This window comes from Aspergillus vadensis, assembly GCF_003184925.1.
Source record: "Aspergillus vadensis CBS 113365 unplaced genomic scaffold BO88scaffold_29, whole genome shotgun sequence".
NCBI lineage: Eukaryota > Fungi > Ascomycota > Eurotiomycetes > Eurotiales > Aspergillaceae > Aspergillus > Aspergillus vadensis.
In genome coordinates, this window is record NW_020292067.1 from 23774 (window position 1) to 49141 (window position 25368).

General features: G+C 52.3%; 11 protein-coding genes across 11 annotated transcripts; 5 read left to right on the forward strand and 6 right to left on the reverse strand.

Annotated features, from left to right (window-relative positions):
* Nucleotides 1–724: 724 nt before the first annotated feature.
* Nucleotides 725–1394, forward strand: BO88DRAFT_156428 (uncharacterized protein). Its single transcript, XM_025701566.1, has one exon. The coding sequence runs from the start codon at nucleotides 915–917 to the stop codon at nucleotides 1248–1250; it is 336 nt and encodes a 111-aa protein (XP_025558374.1). The 5' UTR covers nucleotides 725–914; the 3' UTR covers nucleotides 1251–1394.
* A 148-nt stretch (nucleotides 1395–1542) lies between these two features.
* On the forward strand, nucleotides 1543–4628 carry pdeB (3',5'-cyclic-nucleotide phosphodiesterase PDE2; the record flags this gene model as incomplete). The annotated part of the gene is made up of 2 exons (XM_025703499.1): nucleotides 1543–2575; nucleotides 2641–4628. The coding sequence occupies 2 exons, from the start codon at nucleotides 1543–1545 to the stop codon at nucleotides 4626–4628; spliced, it is 3021 nt and encodes a 1006-aa protein (XP_025558375.1).
* Nucleotides 4629–5179: 551 nt separating this feature from the next.
* BO88DRAFT_408231 (SelT/SelW/SelH family protein) lies at nucleotides 5180–6080 on the reverse strand. The gene is made up of 3 exons (XM_025707658.1): nucleotides 5876–6080; nucleotides 5504–5726; nucleotides 5180–5400 (listed from the first exon to the last, which is right to left on the reverse strand). The coding sequence occupies exons 1-3, from the start codon at nucleotides 6011–6013 to the stop codon at nucleotides 5198–5200; spliced, it is 564 nt and encodes a 187-aa protein (XP_025558376.1). The 5' UTR covers nucleotides 6014–6080; the 3' UTR covers nucleotides 5180–5197.
* A 925-nt stretch (nucleotides 6081–7005) lies between these two features.
* Nucleotides 7006–7426, reverse strand: BO88DRAFT_429348 (guanine nucleotide-binding protein subunit gamma; the record flags this gene model as incomplete). The annotated part of the gene is made up of 3 exons (XM_025709143.1): nucleotides 7006–7068; nucleotides 7140–7197; nucleotides 7275–7426. The coding sequence occupies 3 exons, from the start codon at nucleotides 7424–7426 to the stop codon at nucleotides 7006–7008; spliced, it is 273 nt and encodes a 90-aa protein (XP_025558377.1).
* A 1104-nt stretch (nucleotides 7427–8530) lies between these two features.
* BO88DRAFT_156543 (uncharacterized protein) lies at nucleotides 8531–9600 on the reverse strand. The gene has a single exon (XM_025701568.1). It carries the CDS (start codon nucleotides 9411–9413, stop codon nucleotides 8871–8873), a length of 543 nt encoding a protein of 180 aa, XP_025558378.1. The 5' UTR covers nucleotides 9414–9600; the 3' UTR covers nucleotides 8531–8870.
* On the forward strand, nucleotides 9175–13137 carry tif32 (putative eukaryotic translation initiation factor 3 subunit EifCa). Its single transcript, XM_025701567.1, has 3 exons — nucleotides 9175–9493; nucleotides 9619–9843; nucleotides 9925–13137. Exons 1-3 carry the CDS (start codon nucleotides 9452–9454, stop codon nucleotides 12895–12897), a joined length of 3240 nt encoding a protein of 1079 aa, XP_025558379.1. The 5' UTR covers nucleotides 9175–9451; the 3' UTR covers nucleotides 12898–13137.
* A 976-nt stretch (nucleotides 13138–14113) lies between these two features.
* On the reverse strand, nucleotides 14114–16262 carry BO88DRAFT_408235 (uncharacterized protein). Its single transcript, XM_025707659.1, has 2 exons — nucleotides 15142–16262; nucleotides 14114–15054 (listed from the first exon to the last, which is right to left on the reverse strand). The coding sequence occupies exons 1-2, from the start codon at nucleotides 15861–15863 to the stop codon at nucleotides 14481–14483; spliced, it is 1296 nt and encodes a 431-aa protein (XP_025558380.1). The 5' UTR covers nucleotides 15864–16262; the 3' UTR covers nucleotides 14114–14480.
* A 77-nt stretch (nucleotides 16263–16339) lies between these two features.
* On the forward strand, nucleotides 16340–17229 carry BO88DRAFT_408236 (peptide alpha-N-acetyltransferase complex B subunit NAT3). The gene is made up of 3 exons (XM_025707660.1): nucleotides 16340–16629; nucleotides 16690–16921; nucleotides 17043–17229. Exons 1-3 carry the CDS (start codon nucleotides 16461–16463, stop codon nucleotides 17212–17214), a joined length of 573 nt encoding a protein of 190 aa, XP_025558381.1. The 5' UTR covers nucleotides 16340–16460; the 3' UTR covers nucleotides 17215–17229.
* A 592-nt stretch (nucleotides 17230–17821) lies between these two features.
* On the reverse strand, nucleotides 17822–19197 carry BO88DRAFT_419194 (MCT family MFS transporter; the record flags this gene model as incomplete). The annotated part of the gene is made up of 2 exons (XM_025708380.1): nucleotides 17822–18950; nucleotides 19013–19197. The coding sequence occupies 2 exons, from the start codon at nucleotides 19195–19197 to the stop codon at nucleotides 17822–17824; spliced, it is 1314 nt and encodes a 437-aa protein (XP_025558382.1).
* A 2126-nt stretch (nucleotides 19198–21323) lies between these two features.
* BO88DRAFT_408239 (DNA-directed RNA polymerase core subunit RPO26) lies at nucleotides 21324–22378 on the reverse strand. Its single transcript, XM_025707661.1, has 4 exons — nucleotides 22295–22378; nucleotides 21879–22172; nucleotides 21687–21806; nucleotides 21324–21615 (listed from the first exon to the last, which is right to left on the reverse strand). Exons 1-4 carry the CDS (start codon nucleotides 22327–22329, stop codon nucleotides 21582–21584), a joined length of 483 nt encoding a protein of 160 aa, XP_025558383.1. The 5' UTR covers nucleotides 22330–22378; the 3' UTR covers nucleotides 21324–21581.
* A 244-nt stretch (nucleotides 22379–22622) lies between these two features.
* On the forward strand, nucleotides 22623–24707 carry BO88DRAFT_373938 (C2H2-type zinc finger protein). The gene is made up of 2 exons (XM_025704290.1): nucleotides 22623–22755; nucleotides 22821–24707. Exons 1-2 carry the CDS (start codon nucleotides 22677–22679, stop codon nucleotides 24461–24463), a joined length of 1722 nt encoding a protein of 573 aa, XP_025558384.1. The 5' UTR covers nucleotides 22623–22676; the 3' UTR covers nucleotides 24464–24707.
* The last annotated feature ends 661 nt before the right edge of the window (nucleotides 24708–25368 follow it).

Below are 25368 nucleotides of genomic sequence, written 5' to 3' on the forward strand. Positions count from 1 at the left end.
ATCATTTCTAAACTCTTTCTTACATAACTCAAAAAAAAAAAAAAAAAGCTTTCCACTTCATCCACTGTTCCTTTGACATCATCCGTGTCTCCTCTCTTGACATCCTCTCTTATCTCCAACTCTCTCACTCTCTGACCCTTGGGTCCCTTTTCCCCTTGATTTCCCCACGACCACCACCACCACGATCTACTGATTTCATATTTTATTCCCCGTTTTTCTCCTCCCCCCCTCCCTCGATTTCCGAGAAGTGGTTCACTGGGGACTAAAAATTACAGATCCCTTAAAATATCTTTTATTTTATTTTATATATTTATCATTGATTTTTTACCCTTTTTACTTTTACCTAATCCATCGACTCTTATTCTTTTTTTTTTTTTTACTCTGCCACAACCCACATCCCAGCCCAGACCCGACCCGGTCGAACCATCCACCCAAGCCAACCTTCGCCCACCCGTGCGGCCCCTTCGCCCTCTCCTCCCGATCGATCTTCTTTTCCCTCTCCACCCTTCTTCTTTCCTCAAAGTCTCGTGTCATCTTTTCTCCGTCTGGTCTTCACGGTGGCCCACCATGACGCCCTAAGTCTTTGGTTCTTTCTGGGTCGCGAATTTCGTCGCTTTCATCTAGCCGAATTCTCGCATGTGTCGCGATCTCTCTGTCTTCCCCCGTTGGGTCGATTTCACTCGGGCGCCATCTTCCTCCCCCCCGTGGGTGACGAACTGACTACTCACCACCACCACCACCACAACCACCTTCACCACTACACACCACCACTACTACCACTCCCACCTCTCTCACCATTGACCGAATTCCTACCATTCTCTTCGCCTTTTAAATTTCCTTCTTCCCTCTGTCGACTCTCTTCCACACCTGTGAGTGAAACAACCCTGTGTGTTTGCGTGGGCAACTGCCTGTGTATGCAGGTGTGGCGATCGCAGCCAACCGCCGTCTGGAGGCGTGCATGCGGTGCCGGTGCAAAAGAACCCGGTTGTCTCAGAATGGGTTTTGGCTGGTCCTGCACGTTACCATCATTCCTTTCACCCCCCCCACAGGGACGAAGGATTATCGCTCATTCTCCTGCTGGACAGCTGCAGCCAACAAACTCATTGTTCAACTGCGCGCACCCCCCTCGACGGCGGCTTGTCGCCGTCGCTCATCTGCTTCGCTGGTCGCTGCACACTCTTCTTTCTCTTCTTGTCGCCTGCTCCTGTCGGCGCTCGCATATTCTGCAGACCGTTGCGTCCAGTCTCTGAACCTCGCTGACCCAGTCTAGTAACCAATTCAGAACCCAACTGTATAACGTCACCGATCGCAAGTCTCTCCTTTTTCACTTCGACTTTCTCAACGCTCCTTCGCCCCTCTTTGTACCGTGTACCGGCCGTTCGTTCCTCCTTGAGATTTCTCGACCCTCCCACACCACCTGTACTACTATATCCATCAACCATATGAACCCGAGTTCGGACCGGCTAGGCTGCTATATATTCTCCTCTCATATCTGTTATTGTCCTGAGACTTGACATTCCGGAGTGGAGACCCCCCTAGATGATGGGTGTTTCAAATCCAACCGACACCATGGATGGCATCGAATGCTCTGCAATCTATATCGACCACCGTGTCCGATCAGAACGCTGGGTGTATCAAGGTACTCCGGAGGCACCGGCAGGCGCGGAGTCGGATTCGGGAATAATCGAGGAACCGGAATCATTGTCGGCCGACGTTCAAGTTCTGTTAGGAGTTTGTAAACGCATCTACCTCTGTCAGGTCGGCACCGCTATCGCAAACAAATTAGCAGAGATAAGCGACGGGGCTCAGAGTCGCTGCACACCTATCTTCGTTTTCTTCGACATTGATATACACGGCGAGGAGGCCGCTCTGCAGCGCCGCCGAGCGAGCCGTGGTTCGTGGCCCGATGTATCGCCTCCGTCGCCGGCGTCCCTGCGTCGCGGTTTTACCTTCACCTCACAATGGGAAGGGGCGTACGACCTGAAGTTGCTGTCAGGGTTGTCCGCGGACATCCAGGTTCAAGATGGCCCCAACGTGATCGTTCCGGTCGCTGTTCTGCGCCCACCCTTCGCCGACCCCACTAGCGCCTCCCCGGCCGACCAACCCCGTATTCCGTCTTTCCCTGATCCTCAGCATATCTCCAAGTGCCTGGATGCTGGTGCCGTGGACGTGTTAGTAACCCCGTTGGATAGCTGTAGAGCTCAAGCTCTGGTTGTCCAGGCGTACCGGACTCGTAAAACGGCTCTCCGGGAACAGTCGCGCTTCCTCTCCCGAAAGAAACTGCGGAAACACTCGTGGGTGGGCGTCAATGACGAGGAGCCCTATGCGTATCTTCGAGAAGCCATGGTCTCCAAGCTCATGCGAGGCATCTGCAATCCCGAAGAGGTTATTGAGGAGTTCCAGGACCGGGAACTGGACGTTCGTCCGGACCGCGCGGATTTTGTAAGAGAACACATTGCACAATGGGGTTTTACCGCCCATGGATTTTCGGACGACGAATTGGTCTTGGCTGCATTTGAAATGCTGCAGCATGCTCTGCAGTACCCGGAACTGGAGCAGTGGCAGCTGACACCAGGTAAGTAAATTGCCGCATATATTGGTTTAGTGTAGGCCAACTGACGACGGGACTCCCTTTTCTAGGTGAACTCCGAACGTTTCTTCTCGCTTGTCGCGCCTCATATAATTCATTTGTCCTCTACCATAACTTCCGACACGCGATCGATGTGTTGCAATCGGTCTTCTGCTTCCTGTTGCACATCGGCGCTCTTCCCCCCTATGGGCCTAATAGCCCGACGGTCGACGACAAATGTCCGATCGCATCGCTCCTCACTCCGTTCGATACCCTTACCCTTTTGATCTCCGCCATTGGCCACGACGTCGGCCACCCTGGCGTGAACAACTTCTTCCTGGTCAAGCTGAATGCCCCGCTGGCACAGCTATACAACGACAATTCAGTCTTGGAGGCATTCCACTGTGCTGCCTTCTCCCAGATCCTGCGTCGCTACTGGCCGACTGCATTCAAGGATCGGCAACTTCGCAAGCTTCTGATCAGCTCTATCCTCGCCACGGACATGGGAGTGCACCAGAAATTCATGGAACGGCTGGGGTCGCTCCAGGAGAAGTTCCACGAAAACAACCGGACTGTGGATGGGTGGAAGCCCCAAGACTTGGAGCTTTATAAGACACTGCTGTGTGGGCTGCTGATCAAATGCGCTGATATCAGTAACGTGGCGCGCCCGTGGGATGTTGCGGAGAAGTGGACCCAGATCCTGCAGGAGGAATTCGCCAATCAGGGCGAGATGGAGAAGGAGGTTGGGATGGAGACTGCACTATTCGGCGGCCCACCGGAATTAGGGAATATTTACAAGCTCGCCACCGGCCAGATTGGATTCATGTCGATTTTCGCTTTGCCGCTGTTCGAGGGCGTGTCTGACATTCTGCCCGACTTGAAGTTCACGGTCGAGCACATCCGCAGCAACCAGTCGAAATGGCATTTCCTCGCCGACATGGAGAAGAATCGGCAAACCTTGCAGACTGATCTTCGTCCGGACGACTTGGTGTCGCCCCGCACTCAGAGTCCCATCCCAAGTTTGAGGGGCCTCCACGCGCCGCTAGCCATCAATAGTCCGAAAAACCCCATCAAACCAGCCCTTCCGACCAGTGAACCTGCGAGTCGGCGGTCAACCCCAGATGATTACTTTGGTACCGCTCCTACCCCGCTGGGCTCGGACGATGCGCCCAGCGACTATAATGAGAACACTATTAGTCCTGTTGTTTCGCCGGACACGCCGGGCCCGTCTATGGACATCACCGGGTGTTCGATGCCGTCGCCAGATGAGGCCGCCTCTCGCAGATCTTCTGGGGTCATCCCTGAGGGGCAGGCCAACACGCCTTCTGCTCGTCTGAGCGACAATATGGACGGTTGCTCCGACGCAATTCGTGCTTCGAGTGATCCCACCGTTCTGGCGGCTGTCCTGTTTGCCAATGGCTCTGCTGCAGGCAACGGCGACACGTCGGGTCGCTCCAGTGCTCGTAACAGCTCTGTGGAAGGGAGACCGAGTAGCTCGCGGCATGGGCCACCTAGTGGTCGACGCCAGCACGCGAATACAGCCTCGTCGGGACGCACATCGGGGCCCTCGAACTCACAGCGGAACAGTTGCACTCGCACGCACAGCGTCAGCACCTACAGCAACAACATGACACCGATCTCTCCGTCTACGAATGCCACTAGTTTCCTCAGTGTGGACAGCGATGACAAGGGCTTCCCCCGCGAAAGCATCAGTCGGAGTGACGGCGAATGGGACCGGGCGTACACGCGACCAGCCACATCGAATCACCCACAGGTCAGCGCTGCATACCCGAGCACTCGCCGGGCTTCCGATCCGCACAATTACGATGCTGTTAAGGTGACGTCGCCGGTGGGGAATGGGACGAGCAGCTCGGCACAATCGACGACGACGACTGGAAGCATGAAAAACGATGGGCGTGGGCCCCGGTGGGACGAGCACGGGTCCAAGGAGCACGCACCACCGCGCAAGCTGCCGAAGCGACGAAGCCGACTGCGGTTGGCGTTCTGGAAGCGGCGCACACATCACTCGCATCAGCACGAGCTGAGCGGGGAGACGTGATGGCCCGGAAAGTTGATTGGATTTCAGTTTTCTCTTGTTTTCTCGTTTGGGATGATTCACGGTGTTCCTGGCGGGTTGGATTTTCGCGAGTGAGCAAAACGAGGGTTGGGATTACATGGGCACATATGAATGGGAAACATTCTGGTGACGACTCTGGATTTTATGATGGAATTGCATGATTTGACGACCGGCTCGGTGGATATAGCTATATCTGAGCTTTTGACGATGATGCTCAGCCAGACATTGCGCTGGTCTGGCCGGCATGGCACATTTACTTCTTCGATACTTTTTTTTTTTTTTTTTTTTTTTTTTTCTTCCTCTTCTTCCGATCTTTTTCTCTTCTTTCACCTCACATTATCCACTTTACACATTGACCATTTCATTTTCATTTGTCACCATACAGAGGCGGGCAGGACGGGGCAACTAGAGACGGGGCGTGGACTGGCGTTCTGGAGGTGGCTCAGGCAGGACTGTACTTGATATTTTGTATGGGTTTATTCCTTTTTAAATGGACTTGAGCACATATGCTTGTTTGCATTTACATGATGATTCTATTGTTGAGTAGATGATCACTGACACTCCTCACACTTGTCACCTTTCGTAGCAGCAGCAGCAGTAGAACCCTGTTCCTCACTCTTCCCCACAACCTTCATCTCACCCCCTTCCTGACTCTGCACCGGCACATTCGCAGCCCTCAAGGCCCGATCCGTATGTCCCAAATCCCTACTGGGATCGACGACATTCCTCACCAGACTTTTCAACACTTTGACTTCTACATAAAGCCAACAAGCTAATTAGTAATCATCATCCCATTCTATCTCTACACCCATAAACCAAAGGGTGAAAAGAAATGGAAGAGAAAGGATATCACATACCAGGAAACCCCCCATTCGTCTTCCTATCCCAGAGAATAATCTCGGTGATATCTTCCTCCTCATCACCATTACCTGTTGCTGCTACCACTTCACCTTGTGCTGTGCCCGTAGATGTAGAAGTAGAAGAGTGATACATCGTAACAGTAAACACACCTCCCGTGGCAGGAACGAGAGCTACTTCGCCGAGTTGGGTGCTGAATGTGGAGAGGAGTTCTTGGGCGAACTGTTCCCATTTATCAATGTATTAGTTTTGGTTGAATGGTTAGTTTAGTTGTATTAGGAGTATGTGTATGTGTAGAGAATATATGTATGTATGTATGTATGCATGATGTATAGAAGTTAGGGAATGAGGGTATGGGATGGGTGACTTACGTATGCAGCGCGCAGTAACCATTTACATTGGGTGCAGTATTTGATGGTGATGCGGGGGAGGTGGTTGTGCATGTTGTTTGTTCCTTGGGGTTTGGCGGATGTGGTGGGTTGGGTGAGGGGTGGGAGGGGGGAGGTCATTTTTCTTTTCGTTTCTTTTCTTTATATTTTGTATCTTTGGTGGTGAGGGTAGGTGGATGGTGGTGAAAGAGGGAACGGGTAGGTAATTGTGTGAAGAGTACTCCGTAGTTAGTAGTTAGCTAAGTTGGAGGGGATGATTGGATGATGTCAGCGGGTGGGTGGTTGTGGGTTTTAACTTGACTAGTTAACTTGACTACTATTATTATTGTTCATGTAGTATACGACTAGAATTAAGCTAATAACCTAGCCCTGTCTGTCTAATGTACGGCCAGTGCAGGTGTCAATTAATCTTAAAAAGTATTCTCCGAAGTCCGGGTCGTTGCATATGATCCATTCTGTGATCTGCCTTTTTCTTCACTACTTCGCTGCTTATCTGAAATACTGTGTAGGTATGAGCAGTTGCTTCAACTATATTAACTAGCCCATCTATACTACAAACCGGGCGTCCGATTTTGTTTTCCCCATCCCGTTTCCAATATCACTGCTAACACAAAGGAAAGATGTCCAATAAAATCACTAGAAGGGAAATGACTCCTGTCGAGCACACTCTCACGCCCAACACAAAATGAGAAAAAAAGAGAAAAAAGGTGTAACTGGAAGCCCACGGGGAGCCGTGTGTCGCGTTTCAAGGTGAAAATCAGATCATGAACTGGTCCAATGGTGCGACCGCTCAGTCCCTCCCAGTTCATGCAGGTCCAGCGCGCTCCCTCGAGGGCCAGAGCCTCGCATCCGCTTCTCCGTGGTCTCTCTTTTCTGTTTGTCGCTGACAATGCTCACCATTCGGAGCAACAGGGCGGATGGGCTGTCCATAGGTCCAAGGTATGGTGACAGAGAATTAGATATAGGAAGAAAAAGAAAGGGTCGAGAAGTTAAAAAAAAGAAGTGGTGAGAAAAGGTAATTGTCATCGCAAGAGGGGATATAAAAGCGCCGACGGACTGACGGCGACCCTCAGTCCGTCCGAATCAAAAGACGTGGAAATGTCATGAGACCATTACATGACCGTGCAGCATCCTCCCTGCTGCTGAGGGGCGTATGGGTCCTCACGCTTGTCGACCTGCGCGACCGTCAGTAACCTGCTGTCATTGCTGCACAACCCGAAGCAAGTGGAGAAAGAATGTCGCATACCTGACCCCATACGGATGGTACCATGAAATCGCGCGTGTTGTTGCAGTAGTTGATCAACCTGGATAAAACGCGATGGGGTGAGTATCACGCGGTGGCTGGACGGGGGGCGGAGCACGACAGCCGGGGGAAACTTACGACAGAGCAGCCTCGGACACCTTGACACGAGGCCGGTCGAGGTCCTCCTTCAAGCGAGCATTGAGCTCAGTCAAACGACGGTACTTGAGATCGGCCACACTCTGCTTCTTGTTCTTGACATCACCACCCGATCGGAGCTCGTAGGCAGGCATTTTGACGACGGTTGGAGCGGGGGCGAAACGTGCGAAACCCGGGAAGTTAATCGAATCAAGTTGGAGACGTAAGCGCGACGATGAGATCGGGCGGCGGCAGCAGTTGCAGCGGAAGTGGAAGAGACGTTGGGGGTGGATGTGCCTGGAGGTGGAGGTGGAGAGGAAGCAATGTGATGTGTTGGATGGAAGATGGTGGATTCAGCAGGATCGGTCGGGCGGCTCAAGCTTAAGGTTCTTTTTTTTGCGCGTCGAGCCGGCAGGAAAGTAAGGGGAAAAGCAAAGCCGGGCGGGAACGGCGGGCGGACGCGAAAAGGGAGGGAGGGAGGAAGAGGTGGGAGGAGGATGAGGAGGAACTTTGGGGGGGAGGATGGAGACGATTATGAGGGAGGGAGGGAAGAGGGAATGTAAGTGGGAACAGCGACCGGGGGAAGCAGAGAAAGAGGGGGGTTCCTCCGAGGAATTGATTTCTAAAGAATGAATGGAAGGGGGGAGGGGGGAGGAGGAGAGGCTGAACTCGACTTCACGATATATTGAACGTGAGTAAGAATCAGACGAAGGAGTAGAAAAGAAGAAGAAGAGGAAGAAGAATAGAATTAGGGAGAGCAGGAAGAACCAGGAGGATTTGCTGGGCAAAAAGGAAAGCGAACGACTACTGCTGGACCAGAAGGAGGAAAAAGGGAAAAAAAGGGAAAAAAGAGGGGGGAGAGGAGAGAGGGAAAAAGAGAGGGAATAATGGGAACTTTAGTCTTGGACGGTATTAGTTGAGTTTAGTTAGCAGAATAATTACTGGCAGTAGCAGCAGTATAATCGGGGAGAGAGAGAAGAAGTGGTCTGTGAGTCGCAGGGGCAATCCGTTCATTTCCCACTGGAATCCATAATTCTTCTTTCCCTCCCCCTGAGAGAGAGGAGAAGAAGCTGGTCAACTTAACTAGTTCAGTTTAGTCGATTTAGTTCGACTGGATAGCTCGGATGCAGTCAGCACAAAAAAAAGGCTGTCTAGCAGGCGTTTTTCCGTTTTGCGTCAGGTTGCACCCTCCCTCATGCAGAAGCCCTTCTTTTGCTATTCTAATTCTTATTATAGATATAGTTTCCATGAATTGAATTGTTTGTTGGTTGTAGCATTGATTATTTCTGGAGGAGGCTCATCAGCCTCACGTGGATGGATCACTGCTTGATCCCCATCCTATCCAATCAGTTCATCCCTGAGCACTGTTGCCCTCTCTCGTCTCCTCTTCCCACCCCCATACTAGCTAGCTACTAATTATACCGAGTACTCCCGCCCCCTTCATCATCAGCAGCAGTGGCAGCAACACTCTTGTTTGCTGTCGCAAACCCTGTCAATCGTATATTTTATTTTCCATCTAGACACACTAGTCCATGGTTTAGAAGCTTGGACGCGTTCATGACAACATGTTCTTATTTCACTGCAAGTGATCGTCTCGTCTCAAACGGGCCAAACAACAATCCACCCGGCAGAGGAGGGAGGAATGGAGAATGGCTCCCCGAGAGATTGGCTGAGCAGAACAGCCACTCCCAAATTGGGGAAGTTTTGGCAGAATAAAGGTATGTCTTCAATGGAATGAATGGAGAAGAAATGACTGTATGATGTAAAATGAATCATTCCCATGGGGACAATTCCCTGCAATCCCAAGCCATAAACACGGGGATAAGCACGTGACCCGCATCGCTTAACCCAAAGTGGGAACGCCGGCGGCCGGAATTTTCGCGGTTCGCACAACGAGAGAGTCAGAGAGCGAGAAGAGAGAGAGAGAGTTGCCCTTGTCTTTCTCAACAAGATTGACTGCCTGACGTTCTCTTGTCTGGGTCTTTCTCGCCGACCGTCGCGTGGCAGCCTTTCTATCTTCAGGCTCCTCCTTACGCCCTCGACTCCCTGCTGCCCGCCTGTCGTTGTGCGATCCGACGTGCCTTTTCTTCCCTTTCGACCTCCTCCCAGTCGAAGGATAGCATCGTCGTCTTCATCCACCATATTGTGATCGCTTATCCCAGCCGCTATCGTCGCCCACCATGCCGCCTCCGCCTCACATCAAGCCTGAAAATGTCCTCAAGGTACGCCAGTCCGGTTACTTGTCCCGAATACTATTCGAATATATCGTCGGAATGTTATGTCGTGGGATGGGAAAGGAAACATGTCGTGATGGAAAAATTCATGCTGACCGGTATCTTGTCCGCAGAGGGCTCAGGAACTCATCGCCGTGGGTCAGGCCCCCGCCGCCCTCAACGTCCTTCACGAACATGTCACCTCCAAGCGGACGCGCAGCAGCCCCATCGCCTCTCTGGAGCCGGTGATGCTCCTCTTCGTCGAGCTGTGTGTTGATCTTCGCAAGGGCAAGGCCGCCAAGGATGGTCTCTACCAGTACAAGAACATCGCCCAGAACACCAACGTCGGAACGATCGAGGTAGGAGGATTTTTTTTCCTTTTCCCTTTCATACACTACATCCCTCCCTCAACCGCAGCATCTAATCTTTCACCGGTATAGGTTGTTCTCAAGAAGTTCATCGAACTCGCCGAGAAGAAGGTCACCGAGGCTCAGGCCAAGGCCGATGAGATCCAGTCTTCTCTCGAGTCCGCTGCCCCTTCCTCCAACGTTGAGGATCTGGAAGCCATCGAGACCCCCGAGACCATCCTGCTCGCCACCGTCTCCGGTGAGCAGTCCCGCGACCGCACGGACCGTGCTGTTGTCACTCCTTGGCTCAAGTTCCTCTGGGAGACCTACCGCACCGTGCTCGAAATCCTCAAGAACAATGCCCGCCTTGAGGTCATGTACCAGACCACCGCCCTGCAGGCCTTCCAGTTCTGTCTCAAGTACACCCGCAAGACCGAGTTCCGCCGTCTGTGCGAGCTGCTCCGTAACCACGTCCAGAATGCCGCCAAGTACTCCGCTCAGATGCACGCCATCAACCTCAGCGACCCGGATACCCTCCAGCGCCACCTGGACACCCGTTTCCAGCAGCTGAACGTTGCCGTCGAGCTGGAGCTGTGGCAGGAGGCCTTCCGCAGCATTGAGGACATCCACACCCTTCTCAGCCTCAGCAAGCGTCCCGCCAAGAACGTCATGATGGCCAACTACTACGAGAAGCTGGCCCGTATCTTCCTGGTCAGCGAGAACTACCTCTTCCACGCCGCTGCCTTCAGCCGTTACTACAACCTTCTCCGCCAGTCCGCCGCCACTCTGGCTGCTGGCCAGGGTACCAAGAAGGAGAACCCCTCCGTCACCGAGGCCGATATGACCAAGGCCGCCTCTTTCGTCCTGCTGTCCGCCCTCTCCATCCCCGTCATCAGCACTTCCCGCTCCCGCGGTGCCCTGGTCGATGTGGATGAGGTCCGCAAGAACAAGAACACCCGTCTCACCAACCTGTTGGGTATGGCCTCTCCCCCCACTCGTGCGGTGCTGTTCAAGGATGCCCTCAACAAGGGCCTGCTCAAGCGCGCCCGCCCCGAGATCCGTGACCTCTACAACATCCTCGAGGTGGACTTCCACCCCCTGTCCATCTGCAAGAAGATCACCCCCATCCTCAAGCAGATCGGTGCCGACCCCGAGATGGAGAAGTACGTCCTGCCTCTGCAGCAGGTCATCCTGACCCGTCTCTTCCAGCAGCTGTCTCAGGTCTACGAGTCTGTCGAGCTCAAGTTCGTCTACGAGCTGGCTCAGTTCCCCGACCCCTTCCAGATCACTCCCTCCATGATCGAGAAGTTCATCATGAACGGCTGCAAGAAGGGCGACCTCGCCATCCGTGTCGACCACATCTCTGGTGTCCTCACCTTCGACACCGACGTCTTCTCCTCCGCCAAGGCTCTGCACCCCGGCAGCGCCGCTGGCTCCGCCGAGAGCGAGGTTGGCTCCGTCCAGCGCCTGCAGAACACCCCCGCTGAGATTGCCCGCCTGCAGCTCACTCGCCTGGCCAAGACCCTGCATGTGACCTGCATGTACGTCGACCCCTCGTACAACGAGGCCCGCCTGCAGGCCAAGCGTGCCGCCCTTGCCCGCGCCCAGGCTGGTGCCGCCAAGGAGCACGAGGAGACTCTGGCTCGCCGCGTCATCATCGAGAAGAAGAAGGAGGCCGCCACCGATGCTCTGCAGCGCAAGCAGCGCGAGGAGGAGACTCGCAAGCGCATCCGCACCCAGCAGCTTCAGGAAGCCGAGAAGCAGCGTCTGTTGGATGAGCACCGCGAGCGTGAGAAGAAGCGCATCAAGGATGAGCAGGACCGCATCCGCCAGCAGGAGCTGAAGAAGCAGCTGGAGGAGCTCAAGACTGGCGTCAAGGGCATTGACATCAGCGAGCTTGACCTGAACGAGCTCGATGCCAACCGCCTCCGTGCCATGAAGCTGGCTCAGCTGGAGAAGGAGAAGAACGAGCTCAACGACCGCATCCGCACCACCGCCAAGCGCATTGACCACCTGGAGCGTGCCTTCCGTCGTGAGGAACTGAAGCACATCCCCGAGGACTACGAGAAGCAGAAGCAGCGCGACATGGAGATCTACGAGGCCACCAAGGCCGAGGCCCTCAAGGAGGCTGAGGACAAGCACAAGGAGGCCGTTGCCCTCAAGCACCGTCTTAGCCGCCTGGTGCCCCAGTTCAACAGCTTCCGCAAGGAGGTGTCCGAGAAGCGCCACGAGGAGTTCGAGAAGCGCCGCAAGGCTGCTGAGCGCGACTTCGAGGCCAAGAAGAAGCAGCGTATCAAGGAGGTCCAGGAGCGCAGACGCCGTGAGCGCGCCGAGCGTGAGGAGGAAGAGCGCCGCCGCAAGGAAGAGGAGGAGCGCGTCCGTCGCGAGGAGGAGGAGAGAACCGCCAAGGAGGAGGAGCGCCGCCGTGTCCTGGCTGAGGAGAAGGCCAAGCGTGAGGAAGAGAGAAAGTCAGTATCCCCCATCAGAACTCCCTGTCGCCCAATTCGTCAAAGACCACTAGTTGCTAACCCGCCTTACAGGAGACTCGATGAACTTGCTGCCAAGCAGAAGCAGCGTGAAGAGGAAGCCGAAGCTCGCCGTGCCGCTCGCCGGGCTGGTGGTGCTGAGCCCGAGGCTGCCCCTGCTCCTGAACGTGCTGCTCCCACGGAACGCATTGCTCCTCGTCTCAACCTGGCTCCTCGCACTGGTGGTGGTCCCAGCTGGAGAGAGCGCCAGGCTGCCAAGGAGGCTGCTGGTGGCGCTCCTGCTGCTGCTCCTGAGCGTGCTGCTCCCGAGCCTGCCCGCGAGGAGCCCGCTCCCGTGCGCAGAGGCTACGTACCTCCTCACCTGCGCTCGGGTGCCAGTGCTACCCCTGCTGCTCCTGAGCGTGCTGCCCCTGCTCCTTCCACGGAGCGCTACGTTCCCCGTGCCATGCGTGAGGCCGGCTCTTCCCAGCCCCCCTCCCGCACGCAGACCCCCGGCTCCAGCTCCGACAAGACCGAGGAGTCCAAGCCTGCCGCTGGCAAGTGGGTGCCCAGATGGAAGCAGCAGCAGGGTGGCCAGTAAATCGCATGATGACATGAAAAAGTTCTTTGGATGTTTGATGAAAGGGCGTGTGATTTGAGTCAAACCTTCCTCTTTTCTCTTTTTTCTCTCTCTCTTTCATCCTTGTGTTGTATAAACACACAACTCTCATCCACCTTACAAATACTTTTCCGCCCCGCCTCCCCATCTTCATGTTCGCATAGTACCTTTTTGTCTCCTTCCTTAGCCTCAAACCCGGTACGATTCTTCTTTTTTCTTCTACCTCCATACTGTTTCTACTACGTCTTTTAGTTCTTTTAGTTGATGAGGTATGAACCTTTGCGAGGTGAGAGAGAGAGATAGATATCGGGGGTTCTTCACACCATGAGGTTGTAGTTAAAGCTCTTTGCCTCCCCCCAACCGCCAACTGCTTGATTTAATTTTTCTTTTTCTGGGCATGCCATGTCAATTGATTGATTGATTTTTTCTTACATTACCCGATCTCATGGTGTTTTTACCAAATGCATAGTATTTTCTTTCGTTCATCCACTTTATACCTGAGTTGTAGACATCACTTAATACTCAAGTACAAGATAGATAGATATGATGAGCATGAAACCACCGGTATCACTTATTTCAACTTACCCCCTCCCCCCTCCATAAAAGACCCCAAACAATCCATCCGTCTTCTTTAGATCATCCCATTGGAAAGGAGAAAATGAAGTACCAACTTGGAAGTCAATTTCGATTTACTATTGTCTTGTAGTAATTATATTCTTATTCCCGGTCCCTCGCCTCTCCCTCCTTCTTCCTCATTCGATATGACCGACTACAGACTCTTTTTTCCTTCTTATGAAAGGTGAGTGAGTAAGTAGATAGGGAAGGTGGATGCTACCTACTACATACCTTGGTATCTGTCTTGTTTTCACCAATACAATACCTGAAACAGACCCATACATTTGGTGAAACTGTACCTGTGACAGATTTTCTCAAGCGACTAACTAGTTTGGTTTTGGTTTTGGTTATTTATACTGGGCTAATAGTTAGTACCGAGACTAGATAGAGTATGAGAAAGGGAATAAAAAAAAAGTGAAGAGTAATGGATGTATCAGTTATTCTGTGAGATCAATTTCTAATGATTATAATCTGATATCATGTATTGAGTTAGAACCAGGGAAGTGGTCTATGCATTGAATAATGTATTTGGTTCTATGGTGTTGAATTGGAAATTTCAGTTGGAGGTTTTGAATGTGTGGGTCATAGATATTTGGATATCGGTGAGAGATTCTGACAGGACAAATTGAAGAAGGTCATACTTTGCTTGAATTGGGTGGAATGAATGCATAGCAATTGTGAAATATGTAGGTCGGTGAAAATGACCAGTTGGATGGATGGATGGACGAACCCAGATGAATAATCTATATACTAGAAAGGAAATTGCAAAAGGGGGTATGGCCGCTATCTCTGGCAGTAGTACTCGAGACAATATGTCTGGGATGTCAAGGGCAAAAAAAGAGAAGACAAAAAAGAGATTTATCCCGTGAAAAGAAGAAGAAACTGGTAGCATCCGTCCTTGTCTATATCCATTATCCCTCCCCCTCTACCTTTAGGAAATAGTCATCATCTCAAGCAGCAGCCACTTCGGCTCCAGCGGCTGCCCCGAAGAGCTTCTCTCGCCATTCACCGCACACCGCCTCGAAGCCACTGACTACGTCTCCGCAGACTCGGCCGGCTTCGCGATCCCGGAGTCGACGGTCCCAGTCACCTCGTTCGATCCACCGGGTCCCCTCCTCGACACCTTCTTCCTCACGGCGGAGGTCGGCTACAAGTTCGCGAGCAGACCGGAGTCGTCGCGATGCCGTGGACGTAAGCTGGCGCGACTCATACAGCGTATCGCTCAGGCCCCGGAGCGACAGGGTGATGTCGGATGTCTGCGACACAAGGGTCTGTAGGGAGACAAGAGGGTTCAGGGCCGGTGACTGGGAGGGGGTAGTGGGTCTTGAGGAGTGACGTGGCTGTTCCGGGAAAGGATAAGGGAGGTTAGGCAGGAGTTCTTCGTCGATGAGAGGAATAAGCGCATCTATAGCATCTGAGGAAAGGAGCGGGAATGGCGAGAATAGGAGAGGGTGGGTGAGGGTCTGAAGTGCCCGCGTCTGATGGGTAAGATGTGAGGTGATGGACGAGTGTGCAGTGATGAGTCTAGGTTTCAAAGGTCGTGTTAGCCAGCTATAATTCCGAGCAGACAGGACAGCCTGCCAAGTCACAGACAACAACAGATCCACCTACCTCATGGCGTTGTTTTCAATTCCACTCTGCCCGCCAAGATCCCGGAGAGCTTCCACCGCCCGTTGAATCACAAAGTCATTCTCACTGCCATTGTTCTCTAGTCCGCGACGAGCCAGGCTCTCGATCTCCGCCATCTGCATCTCTAGGCTAGGCGGCATATCCGCTTCCTCGAAATCCGAATCGTTTCCATAATCGGAGCCATCATATTGCGACTCGTGCCGCCGGTGTCGATGGGCACCATTACGGGTCTTGGGCTTCGGAGGCTGCAGAGAAGAATTCCGTTCCGACGAGTAGCCTGATGAGGGTGTGCGGGCCCCGGTGCCCATGCGGTGGTATGCATCTTCATCGTCACTGCGATCCACATACTGTGCGTCAGGGGCCCCGGCATCCTGGCCCGACGTGTATCCGTAACCACCTTCTTCCTCCTCCCATGCATCCGCGAGCTCATCGGCCAAGTTTCCTAGTCCGCCGCCTTCGTTGGCAGCACCGCCGAAGTCGCCCGACATTCTATGGGAGCCATTGAATGATTGAGTGTGGTGAGGGCGGACGTCCACCGGAGAAGAGGGGATGGATGAACGAGGCGTATGAGGCGACCGAGGCGACCGGTAAGAAAAGCCGTTGGGAGCGTAGGTACCAGGAGAAATGGGGTCGATGTCGATGTTGGAGGAGCGACTCCGAGTATGGCGGTGAGATATAGTCAGGGGAGGTGGGATGGACGGCATGTTGCAGGATTAAAGGAGGGGAAGAGAAAGAAAGACGGGGATGCGGTGTAGGCGTTGGAGGGTCAAGGAGATAGTTTGACGTGGAAACCTTCGACGGTCTAAACAAGGGAAACAGGGGTTGTTTGTTGTAGATTCTTTGCAAATCGTAAGTGGCTGCCGCGAAGTAAATAACGAACAGGGGAACGGAAGTCAATGGTGGATCGCCGACCGCATCACCAGGATGCTTTTCCACGCAGCCAGTCGTAAAGGACGGGAGAGAAAGAGGGAAAAGGGCAAAGGAACGAAGAAGTCGAGACCGGCTATCCCGAGAACGAAGGATATCGAAATAAAATAGAGAATGAGCCGGAGAGAGAAAGAGAGAGAGAGAGAAGGAGAGAAGAACAGCAATAATAATATAACTAATGAGGGGGGCACAGAAGGAGAGGGAGAAAGAAGCCCGACCCTCAAAAAGATCTCCTCCCCGTGACCGCCCAAGCCCCGATTGACTCGCCGATCAACTCCCCAAATTGCTTCATCTTTCCCCTCCATCTATCAGACTATCTTCTTGAGAACCACCGCTCAACCCTTCCCCCCAAGGAATAAACACACACAACAACAATGAGCTCCATCCGGCGCATGTCCCCAACGGACCTCCTGTCCCTCAACCTCACCAACCTCGACCCATTGACCGAAAACTACGACCTCGGATTCTACCTCAATTACCTCATGCGATGGCCGTCCCTCTTTAGCAGCGTTCAAGATCGCCAGGAAGGCATCGTAGGTTACAGTGAGTTTCTTTCCCACCATCCTTCGAGTAGTAGTAATCACAACTAATGCGCGTCATCAGTCATGGGCAAGCTCGAAGAACAACCCGCCTCGATGCGCCATTCCGAACACTACACGCCCTGGCACGGCCACATTACCGTTTTAACCGTTGCGCCCGCATGGCGCCGTCTCGGCCACGCGCGTCGTCTCACCGAACGTCTGGAACAGGGCTCCGATATCAACGATGCCTGGTTTGTCGATCTCTATGTGCGAGCGGGGAATAAAGTTGCCGTGGGGATGTATAAGGGCATGGGGTGAGTTTATACCCTTTTTTTCTACTTTTACTTTCTCGCTTTACCTGTCCGAGTCTTTGTGGTTTCACTCGGTTCCCCGCAAAAAGGAATATGATGATGCTGATAGGGGTGTTCCACGCAGATACTCCGTCTTCCGCCGAGTAGTAAACTACTACAGCGACGATCCAACAGGCTTCTCGGATTCAGGTGAAGATGCCTTTGATATGCGCAAGCCATGCAGTCGCGATAAGAAGCTCCAGCATATTCGGGAGAATGGGGAGGAGTTCTTGGTGGATCCGATTCATGTTTCGTAGGACGCTTCGTTCGGGGGGGGGGGGGGGGGTGATGATGAGGAATGGATCGGACGGGTCTAGGTATATATACATATGATGGTGTGAGGATGGCAGCAAAGGATGGTGAATAGCATAAGATAAAAGTGGTTTGTCGGTTGGTTGGTTTCGAGCATTTGGTGTTTGGGCGTTTCCATTACTATTATTTCTGTTCTGGGTGGATGAACGGACGTGTCATGCCATGTCGTGCTATGCATGCTGAGTGGACTAGGGATGGCTTGAATAGAATTCTTATGAGACTTAAAGTCATTAAAACAAGGCTTGAGATGGTATCCATGCTGTGCATTATTTTTACTCGATCAATCTGAATCGTAATACATTAAGCAATATGTTCTAATCTAGTCTTGAATCCTATCTATCGTAATCAAAAGATCAAACTTTTATCATCCCAAAAAAAAACACCGGTTCTCCCATAATGCATGATGCAAATGCAAATGCTTGGATGGAATATGCAACTCTTTTGGGTCATCAGGTATTAAGGTATCGGTTCTCATAGAGGTGAGTTGATGCAGTCGCGGCGTAGTTGATTGAAGTGGGAATAGGAGTTGGTGTGTTTGTTGTCAGGCCGCGCTCACACACGCGCGATAAGTCTCATACTCGAGCGAGAGAATCTCAGCGCGGCAAAGACAGAGGCAGACGTGATAAGACAGCAGGCTGTGAAGAGCTGCACTCCCAGGTAGCTGCCCGAGCTGCTCAAGATGGCTCCGCCGATAGGTGTACCGATCAGCAGTCCGACAGAGGTGATTGCGAACACCATGCCTAGACGAGTGCCCAGGTCACGGATGTCCTTGGTCAGAGTCACCATCACGACCGGCGGAAGTGACACGAAACCTCCGGAGCAGAGACCATACAGCACGGAAAGGACGATGATGCCTGGCGCATTGTGGACTCCGATCCAAGCGAAAGCGAGAATGGCGGTAGCGGTAGCTGCAGGAGTGAGGACGTTCAAGGGACCAGTGTGGTCGGCGATGAAGTTGGGACAGATACGTCCAACGGTGGACCCCGCATTCAGCATGGAAAGCAGGTAAAATCCGAGGGTGGAACCGACAATTCCGGTATCGATGGCATAGGATTGGATATAGAAGAGGAAGTTGTAAAATCCAAGGAAACCCAGGAACATGCCAATGCAAAACATCACGAAATGTGGCTCTTTGAAGGCAGCCAACTGGACCAGCTTGCGCTTCTCTGTCGGCTGGAAGCGCATACGCATGATGCTGTATGAGATGCAGCAGGTTCCGAAACAGAGGAAGCCGATAGCTCTCGTCGCCCAGGGAAAGCCGACCTTGTGCTGCAGCTGGTCAAACATGATCGGATAGATCACACCTCCGATACTGCTGCCCGAAGCGGCAAGACCGTTGGCCAGACCGCGTCTCTTCTTGAAGTACTGAGGCAGAATGGCGACGGATGGGACGAACAGACATCCGGCAGACAGACCAATAACGATACCTTGGGCCAGGATCAGCTGCCAGAACTTGGTAGCAAGACTGGTCATCATCAACCCAAAGGGGAGCATGATGCTTCCAAATGTGAGCAGGGCACGGAAGTAGCCTGCGTCAAAAAGAGGTCCTGTTACCACACCAAAAAGCATGAGCAGGAAAGCTTGGAGTGAGCCAATCCAGGCGATGTTGGACGATGACATGTCGGACAACAAGTCCTGCTCATAATACGTTTGGAAAGCACCCCAGGTGTTAATGACACCCCTGGCCGTCATCCTTCGTCAGTTGATGACCTACATGGTACCAGAGTAGAGGGTCTCACATACCATGAGTTGAAGAAAAGGAAGAAAGAGCCTAGCACTTGGATCCATGACTTAAAGCCGGTATCGAATAACGGTTCCTCTGAGGGTTTCTCCTCTGACGGAGTAGGAAGTTCATGGCAGTCGCCATTGTTGTTTGCAGTAAGGGATCCCGCAACAGCCTTCTCGTCGTAATCAGCATTGGTCCCCATTTTCCACCCCAATAATAAGCGATCAGACGGACCGTCTGGTGGAGTGGACGATAAAGGTAAGGGTTGGAGGGCGAAACAGACAGCGGATCAGATAACCCTAGTAGCAGTCGACGTGAACACAGCCCAAACAGCACTCACTGAGAGCATAAATCACCACTTAAGATATATTTCTCAGGACCGGGGGACTTGGAGCAGAGAGGAGGGCGACCCCAGGTGGAGGTCAGGCTCACACTATATACTGTGATTAGAAATGAATCATAGCGGCACACAGTAAAAATTTATTAAGGTAGTGCCTCCAAGCCCCGGCTAAGACTAAGCTTGGGAGCTAGAAAAGCAGACTCAACCAAGACTGAGTAAGGGGATCCACTCGTCGGTGGCCATTCATGTTGACTGATCCCCTGGGAGTGGGAATGGAGACAGTCAAGGGAACCAGGCTCTGGCTGATGCCCCATCGTGGGAAGAGAGCCTACTGGACCAGCAATGAGCGGGTTCCGGGTAAGCGATGGAGTCACTTGCCGAGGGACGGAGCCACAGAGCCCATTCTTTTCCCCAGGAACATGTCTTTGATGTGTTGTCGGGGAGAAGTTGGAGAAGTTAGAACACGAGCATGGATAATTGGGGAAGGGAAGGGCACGCCCTGCGCTTCACAACTGCGGTTATTGCAGGTATGCTCTGCATAAGCACGATTGGAGGATGACTGCAGATAGTGGACTTTAGTGTGTTTGGGAGGGTGACAGCGTGCCGATTTATCCAGGCGGGGGCCGAACTGCATATCACTTCTTTCTAGTCCATCCTGTACCTGGTCCGTTGACCTACTTATTCTTGGCGAATGCGACGCTGGCTTGAACTCTTGAGACACAAGAATGAATCACATTGTCCAGGCTTGAGGGGTCAAGGAACGGTCCGTCCATCTTGAGCCCGATCCTCCTAGCACGAACAGTGTAATTGGCGACAGAGAACATAGCAATAGCAGGGCCTACTGCACGCTGAACCGACCCACCAAGAAGTATTAACAGCAATAAGAAGGATGCTTAAATTCGGGACCCTCGAGGCGCTTATTCGTAAGCCAGAAAATGTGGGATTGAAATTCCTCGGAGATATCGGTCTTCGTTCCGAGTCTGGATCCCGAAACAAGACGGTCTCATCGCCGATGAAGATCGGCTGACAGAAAGAAAGGTGAGCAACCACGGATCGGTGAACACTTGCTGATTTGCTTGATACGTAGACTAAAGCCTGTGATTGTGCAAGAAAAGGTGGTTGACCGACTTGACAAAGTATGAGGAGGTTTCAAACCAGGCTATCCATGCCTTGAAACTGAGCGGAAGAGAGAAGTTGTGTCCCTCAATAATGGGCTGCCCACATGCCGCCAATCACGGCATGTCATCTTGCATTAGTGCTTTTCGTGCAGTTCGGCAATGCGAGACAAGCCACGACGTTCGACTTGTGCTCTCCGACTCGGCTGTTTCAGTCTATACACTGGCGGTCAGAGAAGCGCGGACCGAAGTCCGTACGGCAAAGTCAATGAATCAAGTTATCAACTGATCCTACTCGTCCAAATTATACTCCGAATGAGGCATTTGTGTCGCCTAGATCCACTCACTGATGACTCTTCGCTAGTATTCATGGGCAACACATTGAACTCAACATATCTGTTATGACTCCTACGTGTTCTGTGGAGGTGTTAAGAGGAAGGATGTCGAAGCACTTGACGGGTCAGACGAGTTTCTGACGTGGTCAATAAGATTGGGAAAGATAGAGGACAGGCCATCATTCACTACAGACTCGTCGCAGCTTGACGTAAGCATCTGGAGCATGTCATATCTCAGAATAGGAATGCTCGCGCTTGTCTATCGGGAATGTGGGAACAATGCCATGTGAGGAGTTGACGCCATACTTGCAGTTGCATCAGAGCCCCAAAGTATCCATCTGCAACAGTGCCAGTCACAAAGTACCTTGCCTGCTACTTCATACATCTCCAAATTGGGGTCATCATCCATATCAGGACATGAAAACAGACCCGTCGATGTTGGTTCTACATCCGAGACCACCTCTGTGCAGCACTCTGCCTAGCTCAATTGTGAAGACGCCATTGCCTTTAGAGCAGTATATTGGAAACAGAAAGGCCTATAATATGCCACACAAAGCATGTCAACATCAAACTTTTTTGAATTTTACTAATATATAGACTGCAGTGCGTTATTCTTTTGAGTTTTCTTTGTCTTCCCAGTGTCCCAGTGGCTGCCTAGGCCAGTATGGCCCGCTACCCTACTCCGAAACTCCAAACGCTATGCTGCCCAGAGGGAAAGATCCTTAGACCAAACACATACACAATAAAGTACCAAGAAGCCATTTGGAAAAAATACAACCACCTGTCATCTCCGCGTCTAGAGTAATTCTTCGCAAGTCCAGTCCTCGTACCTGTATCACAGAAATAGTGATTAGATCGAATACGTCAAATTGTCAAAGCCACATGGAGGAGGCCCGCTTACCATCCGTCGGGAAGATATCTCCGCACAATCAGTGGGATCTTCTTCTGGTTCAACTCCTTGATAGCAATCTGTAGAGGATCCGTCTCGCCCTCGAGATCGACGAGCACCGGGGCGTTCATACTAGAGACATGGTCAGCATCCGATTGCGCTTCTCAACCCATCTTTGATGCCGCATCGATTGCCGAGACGAACCTGATCTGCAGGGCCCGAGTGCCCAGGACACGCGCGCGCTCGTACTTGGTCATGTATGGAGTTGTCTGGCGCTGGTCGTTCGGGACCTTCTTCTCCCGCGTCTGCTCCATGACCTTGCCCGCATACCCCGCATTCGGGTCGCCTGAAGCGACAATGTGGTTTCCGTTGACAGCAGGCGCATATGAGCCTTCGCCATATTCATCGGCGCCTCCTTCTGCGACATCGACATCCTCGGGGTTTAAGAAATCTTCGGGCTCGTTGTCATCGTACTCCTGCTCCGGCTCGTAGTCGTAACTATGAAACAATCCTAGTCAGAACATCGGAACTTTCACCTAGAAGGCATAACAGCTATCGACAGGCAACGCAGACGCGCAGCATTGGCCTGCGCAAGCTCTCATGGGGCGCCGGTCTCTTACGTTTCCTCAGCGTCGTGATCTCCGTAGTCAGACATGGTGGCGGATTAAGTAGGGCAAAATTGGGACGAAACACCAATCGAATATGGCAGCAATGAAAACAATGACAGCACCGCGACCGGGCCGGGTTGGGGACGAGACGATAAACTGTTGCGACGGGCTTTTCTTCCTCGTGAAGAAATCGAAGTCGCGACTCTCAGAATCCGGAAAAAGTTCCTGTCGCTCGTCCGGCGCTAGACTCCTTTGGGTGCCGCTGTTCACCGCCTCGGCAAAATTTCTGGATGTCGTCGTGCAGCCATCACTTTCATCTTGATTTTTCTTTCCTTCCTGTCGCCAATCCAGTGCTCGTTAATCAGGCTTGGATGGTCTAGAGGGCCGCGGAGCTATGGCTCAGAAGCGAAAAGCCTCGGGGGATCTCCCCAACGCGAAGCGGTTACAAAGCCGGACAACGCTGGACGATGTCGGTAAGATATGCCCAGAGGCCGAGTCTAGATTCCGTCTGATACTAAATGTCTGTCATATACTCCAGACCCAATATATGAAGAAAAACACTCGGATCCCGAGTATGACTTTTCGGATGACTCCAGTGTCGCCAGCGGTAGTCTTCATGAGACACCAGCTACTCCGATGTCGACAATTTCCGCTCGATATCCTTCGGAGCTGAAAACTCACCGCTGCCCTTTCGACGGTTGCACGAAGGCCTTCAACCGTCCAGCACGACTACAGGAACACCTGCGCTCTCACAACAATGAACGACTATTCCGATGTACCCACGACGATTGCGATAAGACGTTTCTTCGAGCATCGCATCTGAGCCATCACATCAAAAGCGCCCATACCGGAATCAGAGACTACGTATGCGATCGTCCCGGATGTGGGAAGAGCTTCGTAACTGGCTCGCGGCTTCGTCGACACATAGCTGCTCATGATGGCAGAGACAAGTACCGCTGCACAGAGTTTCCACCCTGTGATGAGACCTTCCGGAAACACTCGACGCTCCAAAAACACATCATGAGCGTGCATCTGAAACAGAAACCCTTCTCTTGCCCGCACATCGACCCTACTACCGGCCTGAAATGTCCAATGGCATTTGACACCGCAGGACACCTTCGAGCTCATGAAAGTCGCATCCACACCGAGAAACGATTCACCTGCACGGAGTGTACCCAGCAGGCCGAGCAAGCCAACCCATCATCATCATCCGAGACTCCCGCTCCCACCACATCAACATTCCCGACCTACGCCCTTCTCCAAGCCCACATCCGAACCGTCCACCCCCCACAATGTCCCAATTGCAATCTGATCTGTTCCACAGCCCGAGAACTCCGCCGTCATCTGGAAGTCAGCCACGGCAACGTGAGTCTAGAAGAGCGAAAAGTCTTCCCCTGCACCATACCAGGTTGCGACAGCAGCTTCACCAAAAAGGGCAACCTAACCGTGCACATCCGCACCGTCCACCAAGGCGAGAAGCGCTTCGTCTGCGGCGAGACCGACCTGTCCATGTCCAAGCGAGTCGTCGGCTGGACAGGCGCCGACGGCTGCGGAAAACGCTACGGAAGTAAACTCGCCCTGGAGGAGCACATTCGCACCGCACATCTCGGCTTCCCCAACGCCAAAGCCGAGCGCCGACAGCGTCTAGGTCTAAACAAGACACCGGACTCTCACCAAACCGGTCCGTCCGCATTGGCCGCTCTCACAGGCGAGGGTTATGCCGAAGAAACCGGCCGACAGATCACCTGCTTCATCGAAGGTTGTCCGCATCGGTTCCACCGGAACTACGACCTGTGGGTTCACATGGGCAGTAAGCACGGATGCACCGAGGACGAGATCCGCGATATGTTCATGCAGCGCGCGCTACTGGCGGATAGCAATGAGCCCTTGACCGGCGACATGTTTGGTATTTATGGACTCGAGTTCGATAACGATGACTCCTCCGCCCCGTATGAACCGTATATCTTGCATGCGGATTCAAAACCCAGTCTATATACGATGGGCAATGGTGGTGACCCCACAGCTAATGAAAATAACCCCGGCGACTTCCCCAGCAACTTTGCTGATGCTATGATTCAAGATGTTGATGTCGATGTTCCTTCTTCTTCTTCTAAGATACCCAGTGCTGATGATATGGCGATGATTGATCCTTTGTTGGCGTATAATATGGCGGATTCATAGGGGGAAACTCTTTTCTTACTAACTTATCTTATCTGGTTTACTTACATTTGTTTGACACGATTTCGGGTTACATAACGTTGATTCATGATCCAAAGATACTTAGAAGTTAAACATAATGAATCGTCTCTAGTGTCTATTTTTGTTTTTTATCTCTCTCTCACCCTCTCTTGACCCCTACCCTTCTCCCTATCCATGATTTTGTCTCGAACGATCGAGCTTCTAGCTTAGGTAGTGTCTCTAGATGAGTTAAATGCGAAATGCAACATGTTTCCCACACCATCAGGTCCCCAAGATGCGCTGCACCCAGTGGCCATATGCATAATAGACAATGGAAATGGAAGACAGGAAAACACATTCCATGCAATATCATCAGTGTCGTTAGCATCATGTATAGTCAACCAGCCAGCCAGCGAAGCGGCATCATTGCGTCAAGAGAGGATATTTGCAAGTAGGAAGCCAAGCAAGAAAGGAGTAGTCAGTAGTATACATAACAGTGAATGCATGCAAGCACCTTGAACCAGCAAGGTAATAAATAAATTGAGTCAAAGTAATACAATCACGAACAAGAACAATAGAGAGGCGGGTCCTGGACGATGTCATCGAGCGCTTTTCACAAACGTTGCACGGTTGCCGCGGCGATCTCACGAGGAGGCGAAAAAAGAGGCTTGCCCTGTAGATAGTAAAGTCAGCTTACGGTTGCACATACAGAAGGTGAGTGGTGTGAATAAAGTGTGAATCGGGGAAAACGTCAACAAATGAACTTCATGGTCTTTCCCTGGTTAGGGTCGGACCACTGTGCGGTGAGGTGAGATGGTATGAATTTGCTTTTTTCCTTTTGTCATTTTGCCTAATACATAAAAGTGAGGGAGAAGAAGTAATAGCGAGTTTGCATCTTCCTAAATCGA

Coding starts and splice junctions, on each gene's coding strand:
- BO88DRAFT_156428 (XM_025701566.1), top strand. CDS start 915: ATGCAGGTGTGGCGATCGCAGCCAACCGCCGTCTGGAGGCGTGCATGC.
- BO88DRAFT_408231 (XM_025707658.1), bottom strand. CDS start 6,013: ATGACCTCCCCCCTCCCACCCCTCACCCAACCCACCACATCCGCCAAA. Junction 5,727..5,875: donor GGTTACTGCGCGCTGCATAC/GTAAGTCACCCA, acceptor AAATGGGAACAG/TTCGCCCAAGAACTCCTCTC. Junction 5,401..5,503: donor GACGAATGGGGGGTTTCCTG/GTATGTGATATC, acceptor GGCTTTATGTAG/AAGTCAAAGTGTTGAAAAGT.
- BO88DRAFT_156543 (XM_025701568.1), bottom strand. CDS start 9,413: ATGGTGGATGAAGACGACGATGCTATCCTTCGACTGGGAGGAGGTCGA.
- tif32 (XM_025701567.1), top strand. CDS start 9,452: ATGCCGCCTCCGCCTCACATCAAGCCTGAAAATGTCCTCAAG. Junction 9,494..9,618: donor AGCCTGAAAATGTCCTCAAG/GTACGCCAGTCC, acceptor TCTTGTCCGCAG/AGGGCTCAGGAACTCATCGC. Junction 9,844..9,924: donor CCAACGTCGGAACGATCGAG/GTAGGAGGATTT, acceptor TCACCGGTATAG/GTTGTTCTCAAGAAGTTCAT.
- BO88DRAFT_408235 (XM_025707659.1), bottom strand. CDS start 15,863: ATGCCGTCCATCCCACCTCCCCTGACTATATCTCACCGCCATACTCGG. Junction 15,055..15,141: donor ATTGAAAACAACGCCATGAG/GTAGGTGGATCT, acceptor TTTGAAACCTAG/ACTCATCACTGCACACTCGT.
- BO88DRAFT_408236 (XM_025707660.1), top strand. CDS start 16,461: ATGAGCTCCATCCGGCGCATGTCCCCAACGGACCTCCTGTCCCTCAAC. Junction 16,630..16,689: donor GGAAGGCATCGTAGGTTACA/GTGAGTTTCTTT, acceptor GCGCGTCATCAG/TCATGGGCAAGCTCGAAGAA. Junction 16,922..17,042: donor GGGATGTATAAGGGCATGGG/GTGAGTTTATAC, acceptor TGTTCCACGCAG/ATACTCCGTCTTCCGCCGAG.
- BO88DRAFT_408239 (XM_025707661.1), bottom strand. CDS start 22,329: ATGTCTGACTACGGAGATCACGACGCTGAGGAAAC. Junction 22,173..22,294: donor GATCACGACGCTGAGGAAAC/GTAAGAGACCGG, acceptor ATTGTTTCATAG/TTACGACTACGAGCCGGAGC. Junction 21,807..21,878: donor ACTCGGGCCCTGCAGATCAG/GTTCGTCTCGGC, acceptor CCATGTCTCTAG/TATGAACGCCCCGGTGCTCG.
- BO88DRAFT_373938 (XM_025704290.1), top strand. CDS start 22,677: ATGGCTCAGAAGCGAAAAGCCTCGGGGGATCTCCCCAACGCGAAGCGG. Junction 22,756..22,820: donor GACAACGCTGGACGATGTCG/GTAAGATATGCC, acceptor CATATACTCCAG/ACCCAATATATGAAGAAAAA.